General features: G+C 40.3%; 1 protein-coding gene across 3 annotated transcripts in view; it reads right to left on the bottom strand.

The window, feature by feature from the left end:
* Positions 1-1,971: 1,971 nt before the first annotated feature.
* The window catches only part of PHF2 (PHD finger protein 2), a 265,280-nt gene continuing 243,503 nt past the window's right edge, over positions 1,972-23,748 (bottom strand). The window contains exons 18-21 of one of the 3 annotated variants that reach the window (XM_083156301.1): positions 19,294-19,562; positions 8,820-8,915; positions 5,789-5,898; positions 1,972-2,418 (exon numbers count right to left, since the gene is read on the bottom strand). In XM_083156301.1, coding sequence (XP_083012427.1) covers positions 2,116-2,418; positions 5,789-5,898; positions 8,820-8,915; positions 19,294-19,562 — 778 coding nt within the window. In that variant the 3' untranslated portion in view covers positions 1,972-2,115. Of the gene's footprint in view, positions 2,419-5,788; positions 5,899-8,819; positions 8,916-19,293; positions 19,563-23,748 lie in introns of those variants that run through there. The other 2 variants (XM_083156302.1, XM_083156303.1) reach the window with 2 other exon arrangements.

The raw sequence follows: 23,748 nt of genomic DNA, 5'->3' as shown, positions 1-23,748 counted from the left end.
ATAGCACCGGGCGTCTTTTTGCAACTTTTTCCAGTAAATAGCATTGTATTGCTTGTGCAAATAGTATGCACAAGCCGTTTCCGCTGACTTAAATGATATGAGGCATGTCTATAATTCACTGTGTGACTACTGCTACATTTTCCTGTAAAGCACAGGAACGTAGCAATTTTTGTATGTTGCCATGTTGGAGAAGTAAAGACCTGTGTCGAAGTGCAGTGTGAAAATACCACAACTTGTAACACAAATGATTGACCTGGGAAATAAGAAGGGTTAAACACGGGTCACGCTCTGAATAATGGGTGATCCAGGTTTAATGTAGGGTTGGATCTGGGTCAGCCATGTAATCATGAACTCAGGCCTTGCAATGTGAAAGGGGTATAGGTAACGTATTTATATAAAAAAAAAAAAAAAAAAAAAATACTTGCTTTACAGGTAAAGTATGTAAGGAAATTTAATTTCAATACCAAAATATAAAATAATATTCTGTGGCCTCTAACATTTCTAGTGATTAGTGGTCTTCCGGGCCCCATGGCTAACCGCAGTTTACACCAGCAGTCAGGTAAATACGTCTGGGCAACAACTTATGCCAGCCCCCACTGTCTGCCCGCACCCAGGGCCACACAGGGCGCTTGGACAACTGTCATTGCACATCTCAATGCAGAGGTTCAGGAACTCTGGAGGTGAGAGCTCCAGAGAGAATTGCCCGTTATCACTTTTTTTGGACAAAATTGCACAATCATATATACAATAGACCTATGATCAATCATTGAATGTACAGCTACCGGTGATTAACAATCAGAAACTGCACTTCAAGTTGGGGTACATTTGAGAGAAATTATTATTAATCTATCGACGCATTAATTATAGAAACTATATATTTCTTGCTGCTATTTATATATTTATTTTTACCAATTTTTTCTTAGTATATTTATATTTTTATTGTTTATATTTACATTTTTTCTGATCCACCTCGCAGAGATATTCGTATGTATACAAGTAAGTTTTAGATAATTGCAATTTAATTGTGTTTGATGTTATTCATTTTTTAAATTAAAAAATATATTTTTTTGGTAAACCATCTCAATTAGTGGTTGGTCCATATATGTACTGATTTCCTTTTTTGAAGATTAGCGCCGATTTCGTAAACATAGTGTCAAACTAAAATTCTCTGACATGGAACCTTACACTGCATTTATGCCAAGTAGAGGAGATCAAGCTGATCACATTCATATCAGGACCACAAGAAAGAATCCCAGGAGGGAAGTGGCTCCTGATTAATACAACCACAGTTACACCTAATGTGTGGCCTCTGTTGCTCATCAATGGTCTTGATCTATATTGGAGCCCACACTCCCAAGCATGGTTAACCCTACCTACAAGGCTATAACAGGTAATAATTAATGTGAGATATATCCTTTTAGCAAACCATATTTTATACAAAATAAGAGAAGTGGTACTGTGCAGTTGCCATTCGATAAAGAAGGACAGAAACAGATCATTTTAATAATTGTATTGAATACCATACACGCAACAACAACAGCCTACATGCAAAAACAAAGAACATGAAAAGACATGGCAGTAGCAAAGAAGGAGCCATGTTTGCTGTCAACTGCAAGTTCATATGATTCCTGCCCTGAAAACGGCCATTATACCATTGCGTTTCTACAACCTCTCCTCATAAACACCTAGTTAACACCTCCAAATGGTCACTTCCTGTCAATCCCTTTTCCATGACATCCTCACAGTGACTGTTTGCAGCAGCAGTACCTTGGCGAATGCGCATTTCAATTGCAGCACATGTGCATTCTGTTGGTAATCGCTCCGTTGCATGATCATCGATCCATTGCATACAAACCTGAATTAGGCCCTCTAGGCAATGTGAAGGGGTGCATAGTGCACTTTAAAATTCTGTTGAATTCCATTTCTTAAAGGCTGGTATTGGACCAACATTTTTTGGGGGATCTCCCTAAATAACCAGCAAAAAACACTGCAACCATAATGATTAATACAAATCCAAAACCTTCTGGCATGGTAGCAGTCATTTTGGGCCCTGGAGTAGTGCATTCCATGTCCTCCACACAATGGCATTATCACCCACTCTGACTAACACATTGCTCAGGTAATTCCAGCACACACTTCACATGTAGGTTTACCTTTGGCAGCTGAGTCATTTTGGGAAGACACAGACAGTCTCCTTTGTGTGAGGAACACCCCGGGGGCCATAGGTTGAGACCCTCTGTTTACTTGGGCTACGCCAAACGTGCTGACTCCAGCTGTGTACTCGTGGTCTGTTAGACTAGTGTCCAGAGATTCCAGCTTTGTGGCTTCAGGAGAGCTGCTTTCCTGACAAAGTTTATTTGTGTTGTTGGGTGAAAGCTTCTTTTTTGTGCTCTTTTTCTTCTTCACTTTTTGTTCCTCCTTTAAGGAAGCAAATCGTTATCATGTAACTGCGTAGAAATATGGATTTAATCTAACAGGTGAGCAGTGCTTTAGAAAAGAAAAGTATTTGAGGAGGAAAGTCTGTGTCTGTCTATTTATGTATTATGTAGGTAACGTGCCCAGAGGAGACCGCAATTATCCATCCGTACTGAGTTATTGGGAATATTTAGCAAGACTGCTGCTGTTATTATTTTGGGTTTCCAAAAAGATCACAGATGTATTTTTGTAGAACATACTAATTATTGAATTTACAGGGACCGTATTAAAGTTGATCATATAAATCACTTCTACATATACTGCTGGCATAAACCAACTCCGGTATTTCAAATGGGTGTCGTTTATTAAAACTATAATGTTTAGGTAAACAGTCCGTTTTTTAGGGCAAATCTTGTCTATTCCACGCTTGCCTTACTTCAGGCAAGGTGTCAAGCTTGGGAAAACGTGTGATAAACCCAAACACATGTCAACCATTTGTGTGTAGACCATTATCATGTCAACCTTTCATCTGTCAAACTTGGGACCTAATGCATGTCAAACATATGGTGTTGACCTATTGACTCGCTACTGCACTTGGTCCTATTTTCTAACCTTTTTGGGTATGACTGCACCCCCTAATGATGTCCAATTCCCACACAATGGGGATTAACACGTAACAATTAAATTTAGAGGAGAGTTTTGTGAGGAGACAAAGAATGATGGGAAAAAAGAATCATATAATGGAACTGTGCTAAATGGTGAGCATAGCAAATATACCTGCTACCATCATCACAGAAATAAGTTAAAATTGTAGAACTAGGAAATTTTTAGACGTTATGGGGGAAATTTACTAAAGGAAATTAGTAAAAAATAGGTGTATTTGTATTCAGAAATACACTTATTTTTTACATTTATTATCCCGAAAATATGGCAAATCGTATTCGTATTAATAGCACATCAATACAAATACGAATTGCTGTATTTTCGGGATAGTATATTATATAGTATATTATATAGTATATTGGTGCTTGGCAGGCTCCAAGGAATGTGGATTAATTTGTCTCCTGAATTAAGGAGATAAAATGGAATAAAAGTCTGGTACTGGATGGGAGCAAATGTAATTTGTAATACAGTAATTTGTTCCCAAAATCTAGAAACAGACAACAACTGTCCTTCAGGCAAGGTACTTTAGTTGAATCTGTTTGAGTTAAACAATATTGCTAAATGTTTTTGTCCATTTTTCTGGGTTTGTGAGCAAAATGCTGATTGTCACTTGCTCCCACATTACCTGATATTCAGTCCAATCAACCAACTAGTTGGACTTTTAGATGAAAGTTGGTCTAGTGCTGGGTTAGCCAACTCCAGTCCTCGAGAGCTACCAACAGTTAATGTTTTCCAGATCTCCTCACAGAATCACAAGTGAAATAATTAGCTCCACCTGTGGATCTTTTAAAATGTGTTAGTGAGTAATGAGTGCAACTGTGCAGCAGCTAGGTTGTCTGGATAATCTGAGCTGTTGGTAGCTCTCCAGGACTGGAGTTGGCTACCACTGGTCTAGTGTATGGCCAGCATTAGTCATACAGGAAAACAAGCTCTGCAAGGCCGTATATGTTATTTTTCTTTGTACCCTTAATGATTTTTATGTGTGCATGCACTGGAGCACTACTTATTACTAATTAGACTGTTTTACATAAAACAGCAATCTTATTAATACTGGTCAGAGCTCTCTGTGTGTGATCAAATTCAAGTATTTAAAAAATACAATTAAATTTCAATTGTTGCTTATTACCCCTTTTAGACCTGCGACCCAACAATTACTCAGGATTTTGAGTGCCGGATCATTTTGCTGGGTGCAGTTTGGCCCCCGTTTACACTGAGCAGCAAATTACCGGGTAAAAAGGTCAACCCTGTAATTTGCTGAATTACACTGGTATTTCTTAAGTGTAAAAGGGTCAACCTGGGTAGCAAATCTAGGGCTGCCAACCCTGGTAAAAAGCAGGGTCAGTGACCCGGGATTTCTGATCTTCTTTTAGAAACAATTTCTGAACTTCTTTTAGGACAATTACATAAAAGGGGTTTCTGCTTATAAAAGGGCACACAACATTTTTACAAGGTATATTCATAATAGACTAGAAATTGTTGGCATATATAAATAAGAGGATTAAATTGTTGATTCAGTTTATGACAATTTATTAAATCTAATGAAATTCTATTTAAAGAAGGCTAAAATTATTCCCATATCAAAAAATTAGGGCATTGTTTTATTATATATACTCTAATTAAAACTAGGAGATGAGCAGTGTTTAAATATGTAATTAATTGTGTAAATTGCTTCTGGAAAATAATAGCAAAGAAAGAAAATAAAATAAAGCAAAGATGACAGAATATAAATTAAAAGCACAAAACAAAGACTAATGAACAGATGATTGTAATAATATAATTAAGTAGAGGATGAAAGTATTTTTATATAATAACTTTATACATAAAAAATTGCTTGAGAAATCAAAAAAGGAGAACAGTGAAAAAAATAGATAATTGTCTATAACTAAAAAAAAGCTAAAAAAAAACAATGGGCCTCATTTGCTCACAAGGGCTGAAAACAAGCCCAAAGCATCTTGGGATGCTAGAATTTCATCATAGGTTTATGAAACAAGATGGTTGTTTGCAGGAGAGAAAAGGGGAGAATGTGGACAGACTAAAGGTGTTCCTGTTAAAGTACTTTACAAATTAGCTCTCCTGTTTATCACCTCTCCACAAAGCTGTGAGTAGTTGTAGTTAGCAGAGGGATCTTGTTAGAGCAGGAAGTAGTTGTGCACCAATGTGTTTTGTGCAATACGTAAATAACTTCCAAACTTTCATTCATATTTCAAAAAGTATACTGCAATTACAAAAATATCTATATTTGAATAGCATACCATATGCTAAAAATCAATTTGTCGGCTAAATATTTCTATTAAATTGTTTGTTTCATTTTGTTGCAATTTACTTTTTTTTTTTTTAAAGACATGAATATCTTATTTGCTGAAACACTATTTAACTTATAATTAAATAAAATGTTGAAAAAAGGACTTTTTACAGTCTTGGTTCAAATATTATTAGCTAACAGCAATAAAAAAGTGGACTTTGGAATAAAACTAGTGGCTATGCTACTTCAAAATAATTATTTCTTGGAATTATATGAATAATCAATTGACGAATAATGCAATGGATACGAATTTAGAAAATAGAAACTAAAGTATGTGAAATGTTGTATTTCTCGAGAGGTGTTTTGGTGCTATTTAATGGAGCTATAGGAGTAATTTCTGAGAATCGATCATGGTGTTGGTCACACAAAATCCTGGACGGTTTACGAGAGACTGTCGCAATGTCTCACCTGCTGGGATAACTTGGCTGCAGCAGCTGCAAGTCCAGTTTCAATAGAGGCAACTCTCGTACCTTCACGAATAGGTCTGTCTTGTCGCGGTATGGAGGGGCCAACTCTTGCTAAATAATAAACATTTAATAAGGAACCAGCATGAATAGAATTACATGCGAGAACCTTAAACAGTCATTCATTGCACAAGACCATCACATTCAGAAAGTGTATATAGAATTTTAAAAAATCTAGAAGAATACACTAATAGTTAAATGACTTTATTTTTGCACATCACTTTGTATAACTTTTCTATAAATGTAACAGTTATGTGGTGAATAAGCATAAAAGTGATATATTTATTATCCATTGGGGGTCCTACAGAACTAATGCACTCTCAAATATCCAGGCACTGCCATACATATAAATGCCTTTCAGTTAAAGCAGTGGTGTCCAACTCCAGTCCTCAAACACCGGTTTAAGGCCCTTATTCTGGATGACTTGCTCAGGCGCGAATTATCACCCTTGCGTGTCGACCAGGTTCATTTGCCCGGCATGCGAATGGATGTTTTACATAAACACCCATTTGAATGCCAGTGGGAAACTCCCCCATCTTTTGATGGTCACCGACCATCGAATGATGGGGAAAGTGCATGCATATGTAAGGGTGGTCCAGACCACTCGTACATATGCATATAAAATTCCAGGGAACTGGGCGGGCAGCTGACATCCGGTTATGCACGTTCCCCCTGCACGGGCGTCACAGAATCATTAGCATGTGTACGGTCAGCATTTTTCATGGGAACGCCCATATGCTACGCTTATACGATACCCATATCGACATAGACATGGTAACCCGTGAAAACAACATGTCAACTTTTTGTTGTTTCGACCGTTCCATGACGGAATTTTGAGGTTTACATTTTGCCAATGTCGACCTAGACAATGTAGACCTTTTTAATGTGTCGACATACTACCTGTTGACCAATAGTGGGTGACCTTTTGATTGTCAACCTAGACCAGGCATTCCCAACCACGGTCCTCAAGGCACACCAACAGTGCAGGTTTTAGTGATATCCAGGCTTCAGCACAGATGGTTTAATCAGAATCCCTCAGATACTAATGAAGTCACCTGTGCCAAGCCTGGATATCTACAAAACCTGCACTGTTGGTGTGCCTTGAGGACCGTGGTTGGGAATGCCTGACCTTCTTTCGAAATAATAATTCACACCTTGGGAAATCATTGATCTTGATTCTGTCAAAAATTATTGGGATCGGAGAGTCAGGGATTCTTTACATACTGGAGTGATTGACAATCATCAGTCTGAATCATCAAACTGATCAAGGGCAAGCCATAATCAAATATAACGAAAGCTGGCCCTATTTTACAGGTCTACCCACTTACAGACAGACAGACATAATTATTGTATGTGCCTCTGGATGGGTAGATCTATGGTTTATGTGTTGGTAAATTATATTATATGAAATGATAATACTGTATATAAGCACTATGGGAAATCAGAAACTGAATAAAGGCAAGAAAGAATCTTTGTATGAAAGTTAACTTGCAAGCTCGACAGCTGTGACCCCCAGATTGAATACCCCCCATAATGTACCCTTTATTCATGAAGCTCCCATGTAACAAGATATCAAATTTAACTTTTATTAATAAAACTAAATGGAAAATGATCAAAAAATTATTTCCTTAAATGTGTACCATATAACTGAACACTGCAACTGGTATATTTAGAAAAATGCAGTAATGAACTGTATGAAAACTAGAATTTTTTGGACAATTTGAAGTTAGGTGTGTATGAACACACATTAGAATCACCGTTCCCATCTCTCCTGCTGATGACAACAGGGACGGGGCCGAACTTGCTAAAAAGCGAGTAAACTAAAATCACCCCCTTAATGTACATTCGGAAGTGGACTGCTGTGTTGCTGCCCTGTCAGAAGCTTGTTCCGTCAGAAAGCTTTTAATGGTCAAAACAGCTCTGAAGTTGTTTACTGCATACTGCCATAACTATATAAATGTCACACATTCCTTGTTGCATCTATAAATAAAAATTAAGCATAAATTGCGTTAAAATCTTAACGGTTTACAGATTATGCTTTGTAGTGTACTATCCTACTTTCAGTAGTACTATATTTTTCTCCAATATTCAATCTTATGCCAGGAAAAAAAAAATTCTTACAAAAATACCGGTTCAGTGGAACCCGTGTTTTTTTCCCGAAGAGTGCAACCCTGTTTTTGGCTTCTTGGGTATTTTGTTTTACCACTGCCCCCCCCCCCCCCCCATGAAATTATGTTCATACATCCAACTTTTTTAAAGTTAAAAAGCATTTTCTTTCCTTAAAACCACAGAATTCATACTCCTTAGACATCAACAATGCAGCCTCTACTCGACAACAATTGATATCGATAGTTCTGTTTTAATTGAACTGATTTTAATTCCACTTTCTCATTCATCATTGATGTATCAAGCAGTGAAAATAGTGGAGTAGTAGGCCAGTGGAGAAGTTAACCTAACAACCAATCAGCACCTACGTATCACTTGGTATTACTTGATTGTACTATATAAATGCTTCCTCAAAGCGGAGAATTTGCTATGGGCATCTTCTTGACTGGTCCAATTCTCCGCTCCATTCGCTGCTTGATACATCTACCCCTTAATACCTCCCTATCGTGTACACAACACCGCCCACCTCCCCACTGCACATCCCCATCCACACTCAGCAGCATTTTTTCAGTTGTACTGTAATGTGACGGTAAGTAGTATTGTACTGTGCAATTTACCAATGAATTATGTGATGACTGATGACATGAGTTCTTCCTAGCCTTGTTTAAAAAAAAAAAAAGAAAGCTATCCCCCCACCCATACAATAAAAACCTCACATACAGGTACATCTATTTATTTTGCTTAATCATATTGGTTAATCGCGTTTAATTATTTAGTGTTTTGGGTAAACTGAAAAAACACTGCTGTATACAATGACAGAGGGTCTGGGAGCCTATGTTTTAGGAGGAGTATATAAGATGCATGCTCACCTGTGGGGCTATATGGAGCATCATCAGAACATTTTCTCTTCCTTGATCGAGATTTGAACACGGGATTATCTTCATCTGACTCGAGAGATGGGTAAACTACACAAACAGAGATCAGTGTTATTGGAGCGGACTGCACAATCTCCACCGCAAGCGGTGAGTGATTATCACTAGTGTACTATGGGCAGAGGATGGCTGACTGGGGTATACGTTTGTCCCAGTGGGTATAGTTACCTCATGTTTGAAGGGAGCTACAGTAATGGAAATAGCATTATTCATTTCATTGCATTGAAAAATTCACGAACTGTCTTCTAATAAACTGAAAACAACCAAAACAACAGAGAACAGAGATGTAGTTTTGCAAGGTGCAGCTGAGGTAGCTTACACCTACCGTATTTCATTTTTTAATTATTCGTGTGCGTGTGTATCTATATATATCCCTATATCTATATATATATATATATAGATATAGATATATATATAGATATATATATCTATCTATCTATATATCCATATATATAGATATATATATATAGATACACATACATATATTACTAGAGCAAGGTAGGCAATAATTGTGCTTTATTCAGACTCAATGGTTTGTGTACATATCCAATGTCCACAGATCTACACAGGTGCAGATCTCTGTCTGTGGCAATAGGCACAAATCACCGCCACTCGCCGGAATGCGAATTGGCAACCCAAACAATTATCAAACGATCACGCAGCCGTCAGACCGAAGGCAGTGGGTCTTTGGGGAATGCTCCCAGCTGTTGGGAGGTTGGGCCGCTGATATCACCGGCAGTCTCCTTCTTCCCAAGGCCTTCGCAGCGCAGAGTGAGTGTAGACGTACTTGGTGCTGCGAGCAGGAGGGAAATCATTCCATGGTGAATGACTTTCCAACTTTGTGCATGGCTGTGTATGCGTTTGCAACCGTGCACAGGACGGGGTGGGGGTGCTCGGCTGGGTGGTGTTTACCTGCTCGCTGCAGAGAGAGCAGGTCTGAATCAGGCCCAATTTCTCCTGTGGTCCCTAATGGTGCATACACACAGTTTGATTACGTTTTCGTTTCGATTTATATTAGATATGGACTATTCGACCTTCTCTGAAGTTTTTTCTACTCCTTTTCGATTTTCCATTCGATTTTCTATTATATCAACAATGCAGTGAACATATTAGAGTTGTACTATCTACTATTAGATTTCCACTTTATAGTCTTGGCTGCCAAGACTATTTTTCTATTTGATTTACTCTACACGGGAGAGTGCACTGGGATCGAATCTGCATCAAATGTAGAAAAGCCATTCGATGCCCATTCGATTTTCTATTGGATTTTTCTTCTATAAGCAGTATTGAATAGAAAAATAGTGCATATCTCACAGTGTGTACCCTCTAACTTATAGAGCAGTGGTGTCAATCTCATGGCCCTCCAGCTGTTGTGGAACTACACGTCACAGCATGCCCTGTGGCATGCTGGGAAGTGTAGTTCCACAACAGCTGGAGGGCCATCAGTTTGACACCACTGTTATAGAGCATATACACAGTGAGATATGCACTATTTTTCTATTCGATTTTGCTTATTGAAGCAAAATCGAATAGAAAATCGGATGGGCATCGAATGGTTTTTCTACATTCGATCCCAATGCGCACTCCTGTGTAATGTGAATCGAATAGAAAACTAGTCTTGGCAGCCAAGATTATATAGTAGAAATCTAATAGTACAGTAGTGCAAATCTAATGTGTTCACTGCAGCATTCGATTCGATGTCCATCTCCTGCCTGAAACCAGTGTTGATCTAATAGCAAATCGAATGCACATCGAATGGAAAATCGAATACAAAATAGTGGAAATCGAAAAGGAATAGAAAAAACTTTAGAGCAGGTGGAATAGTCCATATCTAATATAATTTGAATCGAACCATGTGTACGCACCATTAAGTGTTTGGAAACAAGAAAGGAGCGGGGACTGCTAGAGTTCCAAAAAATGGGGGCGTACTAGTCTCTGAGTCTCTGCTCCACTGGACTCAGCTGTGTGAAAAAACAGCCATCCCAAGTAACATGTACTTTACTTAGATAATGAATGAAAATGCAGTGTGATCCGGGTGTGGCACAGGGTTCCAACAGTCGCAATCCCGACAGTCATTAGCCCGACATCGGGATCCCGACTGGCCGGACTAAGACAGCATCGCAAGCGCAACAGAGCCCCTTGCAGGTTCGCCACGCTGTGGGCAAGGTGGCTCAGTCCGCTCGCCCCCTATTCAATTCTCCCTCACAAGGGAGAATAGCCGGTGGCCGTCGGGAACCCGTCTGTCTGTGTTTTAAACAGTCGGGATCCCGACGACGGGTAAATGACTGTCGGGACCCCGTCCTGCAACCGATCCAATGCTGCATCTGTGACTGCAGCAGCAGATCACAATAGCCACCTCTTGCAACATTACAAAGATGCAGCTGCTGAGCTACTGCATCCGTCTATGGGCAGTATTCAATGAGAAAAATTCTCCCGTGTTTTATGGAGAATTTTTGCTTTTTTCACCTTGGACGGAGCATTTTGCTCTCCAAAAGTGAACCACCCTATTCAATGTGAAATATTCGCCGTCTTTCTAAGTGATTTTCGCCGTCTCTCTCCGTGTATAAATTTTCCATCTTTTGATGGAGAGCTGGAATGTGAACTTTTAAACTAAAAGGTTTTTTTTTTTAAATTTTGGTGTAAAAAAATCAGGTTTTTTTTTTCTGTAAAGGGGCATGTTATTTTTATTCATGTGCTTATAGCACATGAATATATATTTAATTTTAAAAAAAATATTTGGCTGCTTCTGTCCCCCGGCTCCCTGAAAGCTCCCTGCCGCGGACGCTCGTCCGCTGCAGGGGTTAAGACTCGCCGCGAGTGGCGGCGAGTCTTAAATACTTTGAATAGTGGGAGCAGGAGGCTCCGGAATAGGGAGAGTGCATGGCGAGAGAAAAAATCTCTCGCTATGCACAGAGAATTTTTTTCATTGAATACTGCCCTATGAATCAGACACGGGGTGAGATGTAATAGGGTGCGATTTATTAGACATAGAAACATAGAATTTGACGGCAAATAAGAACCATTTGGCCCATCTAGTCTGCCCCTTTTTTATCCTTCAGGTAATCTCGACCCTTTTTTGATCCTTATTTCTTTGTAAGGATATTCATCTACCTATCCCAAGCATGTTTAAATTGTTCTACTGTCTTCCTCTACCACCTCTGATGGGAGGCTATTCCACTTATCCACTACCCTTTCTGTGAAATAATTTTTTGTAACATTTCCCCTGAACCTACCTCCCTCCAGTTTCAGTGCATGTCCTTGTGTTCTATTACTTCTTTTCCTTTGAAGAAAATTTCCCTCCTGTACTATGTGACATGTGCTATATTTGGTCAAAAACGGGCGAATTCGCACACTGTACGAAAATCGCACATTTAATAGAATGTGACGTGCAGATAAAATCGCAGTTTTTACCACGAAATTCGCACATTTGGACCTGGCAATTTTTGGTCATACAATTTGCATATAGATGTTTTAGATGTTTTGGTCATAAAAAAAGTGTAAAAGCTAAAATTTAAACAAAAATTACGTGGGGTCCCCCCTCCTGAGCATAACCAGCTCTGGGCTCATTGAGCTGGACCTGGTTCCAAAAAAACATAGAGGTCCCCCATATTTCTGAAACCAGCCCCAGTCTCTTGGACTGGTCCTGGTTCCAAAAATACAGGAGACAAAAATACTGGAGGTTCCCCATATTTTGGAACCAGCACCGGACTCCAATAGCTTGCGGTGTCATGCCACAGTTTCATGGAGACGTCTACAGCCATCAAGCCACCGAAAGCACTATGACAGCAGGGATCCCCGCTGTCATTAGTGCAAAGGGAGCCCCCTCACCTCATAGTCAGTCCGAGGGGAGCCGGCTCACCCCTGCTGTCAGTGCGGGGTGAGGCTGCAGCAGACAGTCACCGCTGGAGCCTGGAATGGTAATGTATGCTGGTGGAAAATTAGTGTATGTATTAAAATTATGCTTTTCTCTGTACATGTGTTTTTAATTGAACACTCTTTTTGCAGGTGAACTACAAGTCCAAGGGGGCCCATTAATGCGCCGCATGAGGTCTGCTGGGACTTGTAGTTCGACTGTAAAAAGCTTTTTTGTTCAATTTAATTGTACCCGTATCAGTCCGGCGTCCACCGCCTAGGGATGCTGTGGACAGCCCCGGGCTTCAGCCCTGGATGGGTAAAGCCTGGGCGGGGGGGGGGGCTTTATTGAGGGGGTCCCCACTCCCCCAGGCACCCCATCCAGGGGGTTGACCAGCCATGGTGCGCATAGTACGGCCAGGGGACCTTACGTAAAAAGTGTCCCCCAGCTGTGGCATGACATCGCGGGTTGTTGGAGCCTGGTTCTGGTTCCAAAATACGGGGAACCCCCAGTCCTTAATATTTTTGGAATCAGGACCAGTCCAAGAGTCCAGGGCTGTTTTAAGAAATACTGGGGACCCCTACGCTTTTTTTCCCCTGTATTTTTTGAACCAGGACTGGCTCAATGAGCCCGGGGCTGGTGATGCTCAGGAGGGGGAACCTCGTGCCATTTTTTTTTTTACTAAATACTGCACTATTTAAAAAAAAATCACACATGTCTAAAAAATCCCACATCATCATTACTAAAAATCGCACATGTCTAAAAATTGCACATTTTCGTTACTAAAAACAGCACTTTTTCCTTACAAAAAATCGCACTAAAACACATGTGAATTCTGACTTTGTCTAAAAAATGTGTATGTCTGAATTTCAAGCATTATTAGGTCTATGCTTCACTTGGATATAATACACTATGGGAGTCATTCTGATTCACTTGGACCCCAGCGTGTTTGCACCGGTGTTTTTTGGCATACAGTATGTGCATGTGCAGGGCTGCTGTGACTGTGAAGGAAACTTTAACAACTTGCATTGACACATTGACACCTTGTTGCTCAGGGGGGGCAGGCAGGGGATGTGCACATGAGGATGTTCAGCGTTTCCTGGCCGTACCCAGGAAAATGTTGGGAGTCCCCGTGCGCACTCAGACGGACAGCCGGTGTCACAGGACCTCAGCCGTCCGCCCCGTTCTCGGACCAGATGCTGCAAATCTATGTCTGACTTAGATTCGGGAGCGGGGGAAAAATAATTCAATGGTATTCCGTATTCACAAATTATAAACACATCAAACACATGAAACACATGAAATACACACAAATAGATTTTATTTGTGCATGAAACATGGTTTCAAAACACAAAACAAAGTTTGTGTACTATCTCAGGCACTACATTTGAGTATTTTACGTCTCTTTTCCTTTTAATAGAGTATAGCCCTACGTTTATTTTGTGCTCATTTTTTAATGTTTCATCTAGCAATCCATTTTAACAAATAATACTGTTATAAACTAGCTCTCAGACATCAGAATGGAGAAGAGAAGCAGAAAAATAATCTAAACTATGTGTAACCATTATTTGTGTTTAGTTTCCCCATAAGACAGGCTATGTATTTATGCAATGAAAATGAATGGCATAATTAAACAATAGAGAAATAAAAATCTGAAAATTGCAAATACAAATATCAGTAACTTCAAAATAATAACAACAATAATAATAATACAACAATTGTGTATTTTAATTAAGTAAAAACATATTTTTGTTGGACATTACATAGTAACATACCCCATAGTAGTAACATAGTAGTTGAGGATGAAAAAAGACATACTGTATGTCCATCAAGTTCAACCTTTGACCTAGATTTGTCAACCCATCTTTGAAATATATACTTTGTTTTAACATTGACTAAATAGTGCAGCGGTTCTCAAACTGTGGGTCCTGACCACAAAGTTTGTTGACATCACACTGATGAATTTTTCAGTCCGTGATCCAATCAGTCTGATAAATCACATTGAATTGGCTTTTACTTTCGGCTCCTTGCATCATTTTGTGCCACCACAATACTGCCATGTGCCATCTGCTGACCACAAGTGTGTGGTAACCTTCTGGTAACTTGCTGGACTCCTTTAATAATTATTATTGTCTGACGGGGTCCCAGAGCAAAATAGTTTGAGGAACCCTGAAATAGTGGTTATAGGCTGTGCCCCTGAATGTTTTTTTTTTCCAATAAATTGTTGTCCAACCTTATTTTAAATGTGGTCAATGTGTCTGCCTTCACCTCCTCTTCTGGAAGAGAGTTCAATTATACTGAAGTAGCCACCCACATCAGGTACCTCTGTAGGGGCAGGTTAATGCTTATCGTCATCATCGCCCCCCCCCCCCCCCCCCCTCTTCTCACACTCTCTCGCTCCTTTCTCTCCATCACTCTCCCTGGCACTCTCTCTTTCACTGAGGCTGTCACTTTCTACCTGGCACTCTCTGTCGCTCTCTCCCCCTCACTGTGGCTGTCTCTCTCCCTGATGCTGTCACTCTCACCATGATTCTTTGTGCCTCGCTCTCCCTGACTCTGTCCCTCTCTTCCTAATGCTGTCACTCTCTCTCTCTCTCTCTCTCTCTCTCTGACCATCTCTCTTCCTGATGCTCTCTCCTTGAAGCGTCACTCTCTCCCTGACACTCACTTCCTCCCTCCCTCTCTCCCTGACATTCTTTTTGTCTATCACTATGGTCCCTTTTTTTCTCCTGCAGCAGGAAGGGGTGGGGCATTCAAGATTTTACTATGGAGCTCACCAATTCTAGTTATGCCCCTGAATACTACCCTTAGTATTTAACCTTTAATATAACCACACATGCACTCTTGGGGTGGAGGCGGCTCTATAGCACACACACACAAACACACACACACACACACACACACACACCTGCTTCGGCCACCATGGCAAAATGCTACACCTCTGCCCCAACCAGCTGATCACACCCCCCTCGGCTGCCCACAACAAGGCACAAATGTCCCAGCTATACAATGCCTATTGTTTCAGCACTGTATATAGCAGGGGCAGAGCCACTATGGTGCCCCTTAAACAGCCCACATACTCATGCCTGCTGTCCCTTTGGAAGCAAAGTAGGTAAGTATGCTCCAACTAAGAGAAAGATGAAGGGTAAATATGTAAGCGACTATACGATGTCTCTCTATATAAAATATTCCCTATATATGGCAGGTACTCTAATTACTGTATTACAATACTGGAATAAAACAGTAAATGCATCCTACGTACAAAACATGTATCTATACTGACATCAAAGACACCTCATACCTTTTCCTGTATATTAGGCTAATAAAAAGCACCACGTTTATATTTCTGTATATGAGACCTGATGCATAGCACCACTTTCCTTATTCTGTAAACAAAACCTAATGCACAGCACCACTTTCTTTATTCTGTTTATGAGACCGGATGCACAGTACCACTTTCTTTATTCTGTTTTTGAGACCAGATGCACAGTACCACTTTCTTTATTCTGTTTATGAGACCAAATGCACAGTACCACTTTCTTTATTCTGTTTATGAGACCGGATGCACAGTACCACTTTCTTTATTCTGTTTTTGAGAACAGATGCACAGTACCACTTTCTTTATTCTGTTTATGAGACCAAATGTACGGAGCCACTTACTTTACTCTGTTTATGAGACCAAATGCATGGTACCACCCTCTTTATTCTGTTTATGAGACCGGATGCACAGTACCACTTTTTTTATTCTGTATATGAGGCCTGAACACTTTCCTTATTCTGTATCTGAGGCCTGATGCACAGCATAACTTTCCTTATTCTGTTTGAAGCATGACACACAGCACCACTTTCCATATTCTGTATATTAGGCCTGATACACAAACACCGCTTTCCTTATTCTTTATATGAGGCCAGATGCACAGCACCACTTTCTTTATTCTGTATATGAGGCCAGATGCTCAGCACCACTTTCTTTATTCTGTATATGAGGCCAGATGCTCAGCACCACTTTCTTTATTCTGTATATGAGGCTTGATGCACAGCATCACTTTGCTTATTCAGTTTTCTATATTCTATTTGGTCTGATGCACAGCACCACTTTCCTTATTCTGTATATGGGGTCTGATGCAAAACACCACATCCCTTACTCTGTATATGAGGACCGAATACAGATTCCCATTGTAAAAATAGTTGAAGCCTTTATATCTGTAAGTTTTAAAGGCAAACCCCTGAATGAAAATACCACTATCAATACACAAGCAAAACAAGCAGGCTTTATAAGAATCAGCACTGCAGTCTAGGAGTCTATACAGAAACATAAACATGCCAACATAGAGTGAAAGCAACCATTTTGCGTGCTCTTAAATATTTACTGGGAAAAAAAATAATAACAAAACTATGACACAAACAGGAGGCAGCCATTTTGTTCTGTATAAATATGGATGCAGAATCAGTTACTAAAACTTAAGTGAAGTCATTAGTTACAGTGTATGGATAGATTGCTCTCAGCCACAAAATGGCTGCATCCAATCTATGTAGACAAATGGTGCAATTTAAACTAAAAAAACAAAACAAAGAGGCTGACAGAGGCTTAAAGGCCTGCATTATACTGCACCTACTTACACTTAACTATATTTAGATTTTTCAACATAATAAATGATTGAATAAGATCTTCTTAAAAATATAAAAGTTATGTGATACCCACATATTTGCCAATCATGAATATCTGCGAGTAAATCCATCATGAGCTATTGCTGAAAATACAACAGAATACCTCTAAAGTGACCATCATACAGTAATTGTAGACACAAAATCAAATGATTTATGTAAGACATTTATTCTAACTTGTATAAGAGATAATAGGGCTCTGCAGAGTGGAAGGCCAGTCAGCTTTGTGAAAGTGTCTTTTGTTATTGGTGTGTGAACATTTATTACACCAGCTTCTAGCTGTAAATGTAGTGCCAGCCAAGTACGCACTAATAGGGAGAATAATTATCTAAACAATCACATGGGCAATGGCTGTCCGATTGTAGAGGCATTAGGGGGGGTATTCAATCTGGGGGTCACAGGCGGGATTCAATGTCCTACCTGCAGTGGGACGAGAAGGGGTCATGGCCGCGAGTTGCAGCCGGGAAGAGGCGAGCTGCGACCGAGATCTTGTCACTTCCCGGCCGTTCTCGGCACAACGAGCCAGACTGCTTGTGAAGTCGGGCTCAATCTGACGAGCTACCCTGTTCAATGCTGTCGGGGAAGACAGCATTGAATAGGGCCCAGCGGCCATCTCCCCCATCGGGAGATGCTCGCTGGTGATTGCATACCCCATTAAACTCTGCAAATGGTGGTAGTGTTCATTCTAGTACCTGCCATCTTTGAAAACCCACGCAGTTCCTCTTCCCTGCCTGATGTGTCGCTGTCTGCTGTAGTGCTTCTAGCACAGTGTGGTCTGTATATCAGCCCTGATATGCAAACCAGACCTGTGCTAGAAACACCAAAGCAGACAGAGACACCCCAGGCAGGGAAGAGGAACTGCGTGGGTTATCAAAGATGGCGAGTGCTAGAATGAACACTACATGGTGTGTATATATACATTTTTGGGCATACATGCAATGACGACTGACTGGGAGCAGTTACGACTGACTTTTGTTCAACTCTCCATCTGCCCAAAAATCTTCCTTTTAGATAGAGCTTTCTGCAGTTAGTTACTATTTTCAGAATGCTGAAATACCAACTTGTCAAAACCGTATGTTCCGTCACATACAACATACTGATGTGTCCACATACACCTTTCCCAAATTGTGCCAAATAGCTCCCTTTAGTGCATCACAGACTTGCTATTTAGCCGAGTCAATGCACTAATCCTTACGACCAGCTACACTGTAAGCGAGCTAAGAAGCAAAACTGAACGCAAAGTGCACATTCCAGGTTACACAGGCAAAAAACATGAGTGACCCACACATCATTATGCTTCATGTGTAACTTATAACAATTCCTTTGCAAAAAAAAACACCTAATAATATGTACATAGCACATTATTCAGAGGTAGGCCAAGTAGTGTGGGTGCTACTGTATGTCTTTGGTAGTCACGGATCTTAGAAGATATATTTATGTAGCACGACCACTGCTAACATCTCAAATCCGCTGCATAGTTCCAAGACGCAGCCTCAGATCACAAGCATCTGAATCGCATCAGTTCACAAAAAAGACAGGTTATTAGGAAACATCATTAACACGACCATGGACACCCTTAAATAACACAAAGTGCAAGACTATAACTTACAGTATCTACCCCAGCAAGGCCTCTGGGGCTCTTATGTATGGTACCCTGAGTGTAACCTCGGTACCGTCTTTTATTCTGTATGTACAATCTAAAGGCTGGCACCGGATCATTACTCTAGTTCTGTATACGAGGAAGGTCATTTGTAGAACCTGTGCATACTGTATGCGGTAGATACAAAACATGGACAGTAGCACATCTCTTAAATGGGGCTACATCTGCGCCATCAAGTTGTAAATCTGTGTCACAGTACATTCATGCAGTCTAATTTTGTAGTCTTGTCTTACCGAAATCAGAGTCTTTAAAACAGGCTCCAAGGTTGTCCTGCTCCTCCTCATAGTCATCCATAGTGATGTTGTTCTTTGTGGCTTTCTTGCTGCCCCGTTTGCTTGCACACTTGTTGTTGCCTGATTTCTTGGAATTTTGGGCTGATATGGAATTATTTTTTGATTGGTTTGTACTCCACGACGTCTGTAGACAGGAGTCTGAAGGCAAGTTTGCCATCGACAACATGCCCTGTATTGCTTCTTGAGTGCTTGGGGATGCAGGTGGCTGACTGTGGGGGCAAACACAAGGATTCTGGTTAGAATATAGTACAATAAATATTTTCAAAATAAAAAAATGCCTTAAGCTAGCAGCACAGAAATCTAACTGTGTTCTAGAATTTGAATGGCCATTTATATTACAGTTTTATTGGGAAGCACATAGTTTTGTGGTACAGGATAACACAAACGTATGAAGCTGTATAACAAAAAAAATATTCTAAAATAAAAACAATACTGTGTTTCAGCCACCGCTATTTGCAGAAAACTGTATTTGCCAAAAATGTATTACTAAAGGAACAAAACAAAATACAGACAGTGTTGCTATGGCAAACATTAAGGGCCTTATTCAGACTGGATCGCAAAGCAAATTTTTCTCTAATGGACAATACCATGTGCACTGCAGGTGGGGCAGATGTAACACGTGCACACAGAGTTAGATTTGGTTGGGGTGTGTTCAAAATGATATCTATATTTCAGTGTCAAAATAAAGCAGCCAGTATTTACTCTGCACAGAAACAAAATAACTCCCTTAAATATAACTCTCGCTGCACATGTTACATCTGCCCCACCTGCAGTGCAGCATGGTTTTGTCCATTGAGAAAATTTGCATTTCAGTTTGAATTAGGCCTTAAGCTTCAACTTGAAGATAAATATTAACATAATAAGATTATTTATTTATATATATATATATATATATATATATAGATAGAGAGAGAGAGAGAGAGAGAGAGAGAGAGAGAGAGAGAAAGAGAGAGAGAGAGAGAGAGAGAGAGAGAGAGAAAGACTGTAGAAGCTAACTTTATTAAACTTAATTAAATATAGAAACATGAATGATTACCTCAATAAAAATAATACAATATAAACAAAATCTAAACAATAATGTGAGCCAACCACTTATCGGCTGCAGGCGCGGTGAGGAAAATTGTTATGTTCTTAAGCTGTGTTCACAAAGATTTATTCGACTTACTGTATGTCTCTAGTGAGCACGGATATATATATATATATATATATACACATATATATATACACAGTATATATATATAATATATAGAATACCTGGAAGAATACATGGTTCCAGTTAGGGGGTTTTCTGGTCGTGCGGCCTGGGCATTCAGAATTGACAGTAATAAGGTGGACACTCAGTAGGTCCAACACTATTGGTTGACATGGTCAAAAGGTCGACATGATAATGGTCAACACCACATGAGCTTTTCTAAATGTATTGACTTTTTTTTTTATTGTTTCACACTCACGTAGAATACGATTGGGAAAGCGGCAGTGGAGTGAGTCACCTTGCACAAATAATGGTGCATCTGTACACTAAAAAAAACAACAACAACAACAACTTGTGTGTTGACATTTCTTCCATGTCCACCTTGTGCACTTCTACCTTTTGGGTTTGACCGAAACCATGACGACCTTTTTGCTGCCAACCTAATGAACCACATCCAATAGAGATGACTCCGATAAATGATCCAGTCTGTTACAATCTCTGAAGAAGACAGGTACTAGCATCCTGGTATAGAACACGTCCCCAGTATAGCGTAAGCTGGGATGATAATGATGGGATTAGAGCAACGCACACTCTGGCCATATCATAGAATGGGAATCTGCATATACTGTAGCAAAGGGCAGTCCCAGCCGGCAGAGACATCTAATACGGTATCTGGTCTACAGGTCAACAATACCTATATCGACAATCACTAGGTCGACAGTGAGCTGGTTGACAAGTAAAAATGGTCGACATTGACCGAAGGTCGACACAAACAAAAGATCAACACAAATTTTTCATGACTTTTTTTGGTCTTAACAGACTTGCTTATACTATCCCTTATACCAGGGCTGGGCAACACCGGCCCTCCAGATGTTGATGAACTACACATCCCAGCATGCCTTGCATCAGTTTCAGCATGGCCACATAGCAAAACTAATGCAAAGCATCCTGGGATGTGTAGTTCATTAACATCTGGAGGGCCGGTGATGCCCAGCCCTGCCTTATACTATGGACAATGACAGGGAATATACAGTTATAGTGCATGGTTAAGAAAGACGAGCGCAGCAAGCCATTCGAGGGGACACTTATACGGTATCCATGTGGGCATATACAAAAAAAACCCCATAAAAACTGTGTGTCAACTTTTTCTAGGAGTCTACCATGTTCATGTCGACCTTTAGCTTGTGTCAACCTTGTCACTGTCGACATACAGTACTCACTGTTGACCATTAGTGGCCGACTTAGTAACTGCCTTCCATTTATCTTAGAAGCATCTAATACCCCTTTCACATTGTGAAAGCCGGGTCGGACCCAGATTTATGATCCCGGGTCCAAAGCTTTCACACTAAACCCGGGCCACCCATTATACATTGGACAACCCAGATTTACCCCTTCTTATAAACTGCTGGTTGTAAGGTTTGGTGCTTTGACCTGGTTCGTTATATCAGCAACCTGGGTCCGACCCGGATTATTTTGGCGATGTGAAAGGGGTATAGGCACTGTAATACACATAGCGGCAATGTATCAAAAGTCCTGCTATACAAAGTCCACAGCTGGTCCTCCTGAAATTGCAGGAGCGTGTGGCGTTAGTCCCTTTGGTTATTTTTGTTGATGTCGTTATTTATTTGTTGCCTTTTACAAATATTAAATACACTTGCCAGCTCTCTGACTCCTACACATCATAATCTGTATAATTATCTTCTTTTTCAACAGATATTTAATTTGTGGTTTAAGCAGCGCCATCTACAATTGTTTTTTTTTTTCTCATGGTTCACAAAGTCTGCAGATGTGCACAATGTTTAATCAGTTGATGAATTACCATTAGCATGCTAAAATCCATCCGAGCTATTGCAGGATAAGATCACATGAAATAAGATACCTGTGCGCAGAAGATGCCCAGGGGCACGATGGGTCCTGTGAGCTTGCACAGCGTGTCCCCAAGCCGCAGCAGGATTGCTGTTTGTAGGTGTGGCCAGGCCAGGGTCTGCATCTTATGGAGCACATATCCCTGGACCTGGCTGAGCAGTTCTACCGGTCATTTTGAGTAAGCTGAGGCCTACTCAGATGACCCAGCGCTGCGACCAGGTGACCAATGCTGTGTATTTGGACACCTCCTTCAGAATTACAATAATTCCTCATCACTGCTGCATCCAAATCTACTATTGCACAGTGCAGTGTACAATTCGATTTTTGAAAATGACCCATACTGTCAGTCAGAACACAAAAGACAATCACTACCACTGTAGCCATGGGGATTGGTATGTAAAAGAAATATAACATCTGTATTTAATACACAGTTATCTATAGTTACCTGCATGCCATTTAAATAATAAACTGCACTGCACCACTCCAAATCACTATCTGACATCTTAAATGTTTCTTACGATTTCACTTCTTTAAAATCACACACAGATCACGTTTTCCAGGTCACCAGACAGGTGCGCTCATTACTGACTGACACATTTTAAAAGATCCAAAGGAGGAGCTAATTATTTCACTTGATTCTCTGAGGAGACCTGCAAAACATGCACTGTGTGGGGTCCTAAGCACCTGTTTTGAGAACCTGTGCTTTGAATGTATATGGGAGAAATAAGCAGTTTACTGAAATTATAATCACCAAAATGCTAGTCTGTCTTACATGCTTTAGTAGAGTGCAAATCCCAGCGAGTGTATTGATGTGCAAAACATGTGATCCACATGTTATTCACAGAACAGGTTCTCAGCAGAAAGGAAGCAAACTGCCACTTGATAAATAAAACAATGTTGCCTGGAGCAAATATTGAAATCTTAAACTAAATAATAACCAAATATGTTTATTTAAAGCTTCAGCCCTTAAATAAGATAGATATCCATTATGGCTGGGAGTGTACCAGACAATTATTCTTGACTGTTGATTGGCGGAAGTTTTATCATAATTGGTCATGGCAGGTTTAGAGAAACAAAAAGCCACACCTAGGTTGGCCAATCTCAGGATCGGCAGGATCCCGGGATTTGGCCTCACAATGTCCTGGATTTCAATCCTGGGATTGGAGTATCCAATGGTGGGATTTTGGGATTAGACTGTGCATGCGCAGTCAAATGCTGGGCAACGTCTGAGCACCTGCTCAGACACTACCCAGCTGTTCCCGACCCGGCATGCGGCCTGCGCAGCATGACTCCCCTAAAGTAAGTCAATGTGTGGCACAGGGGCTGTTTTCTTTTAG

The sequence above is a fragment of the Crinia signifera genome, chromosome 8, assembly GCF_055691185.1.
Source record: "Crinia signifera chromosome 8, ASM5569118v1, whole genome shotgun sequence".
Taxonomy (NCBI): Eukaryota; Metazoa; Chordata; class Amphibia; order Anura; family Myobatrachidae; genus Crinia; species Crinia signifera.
The sequence above is the reverse complement of the archived record's forward strand: the minus strand, read 5'-3'. Positions and strand labels throughout refer to the sequence as shown.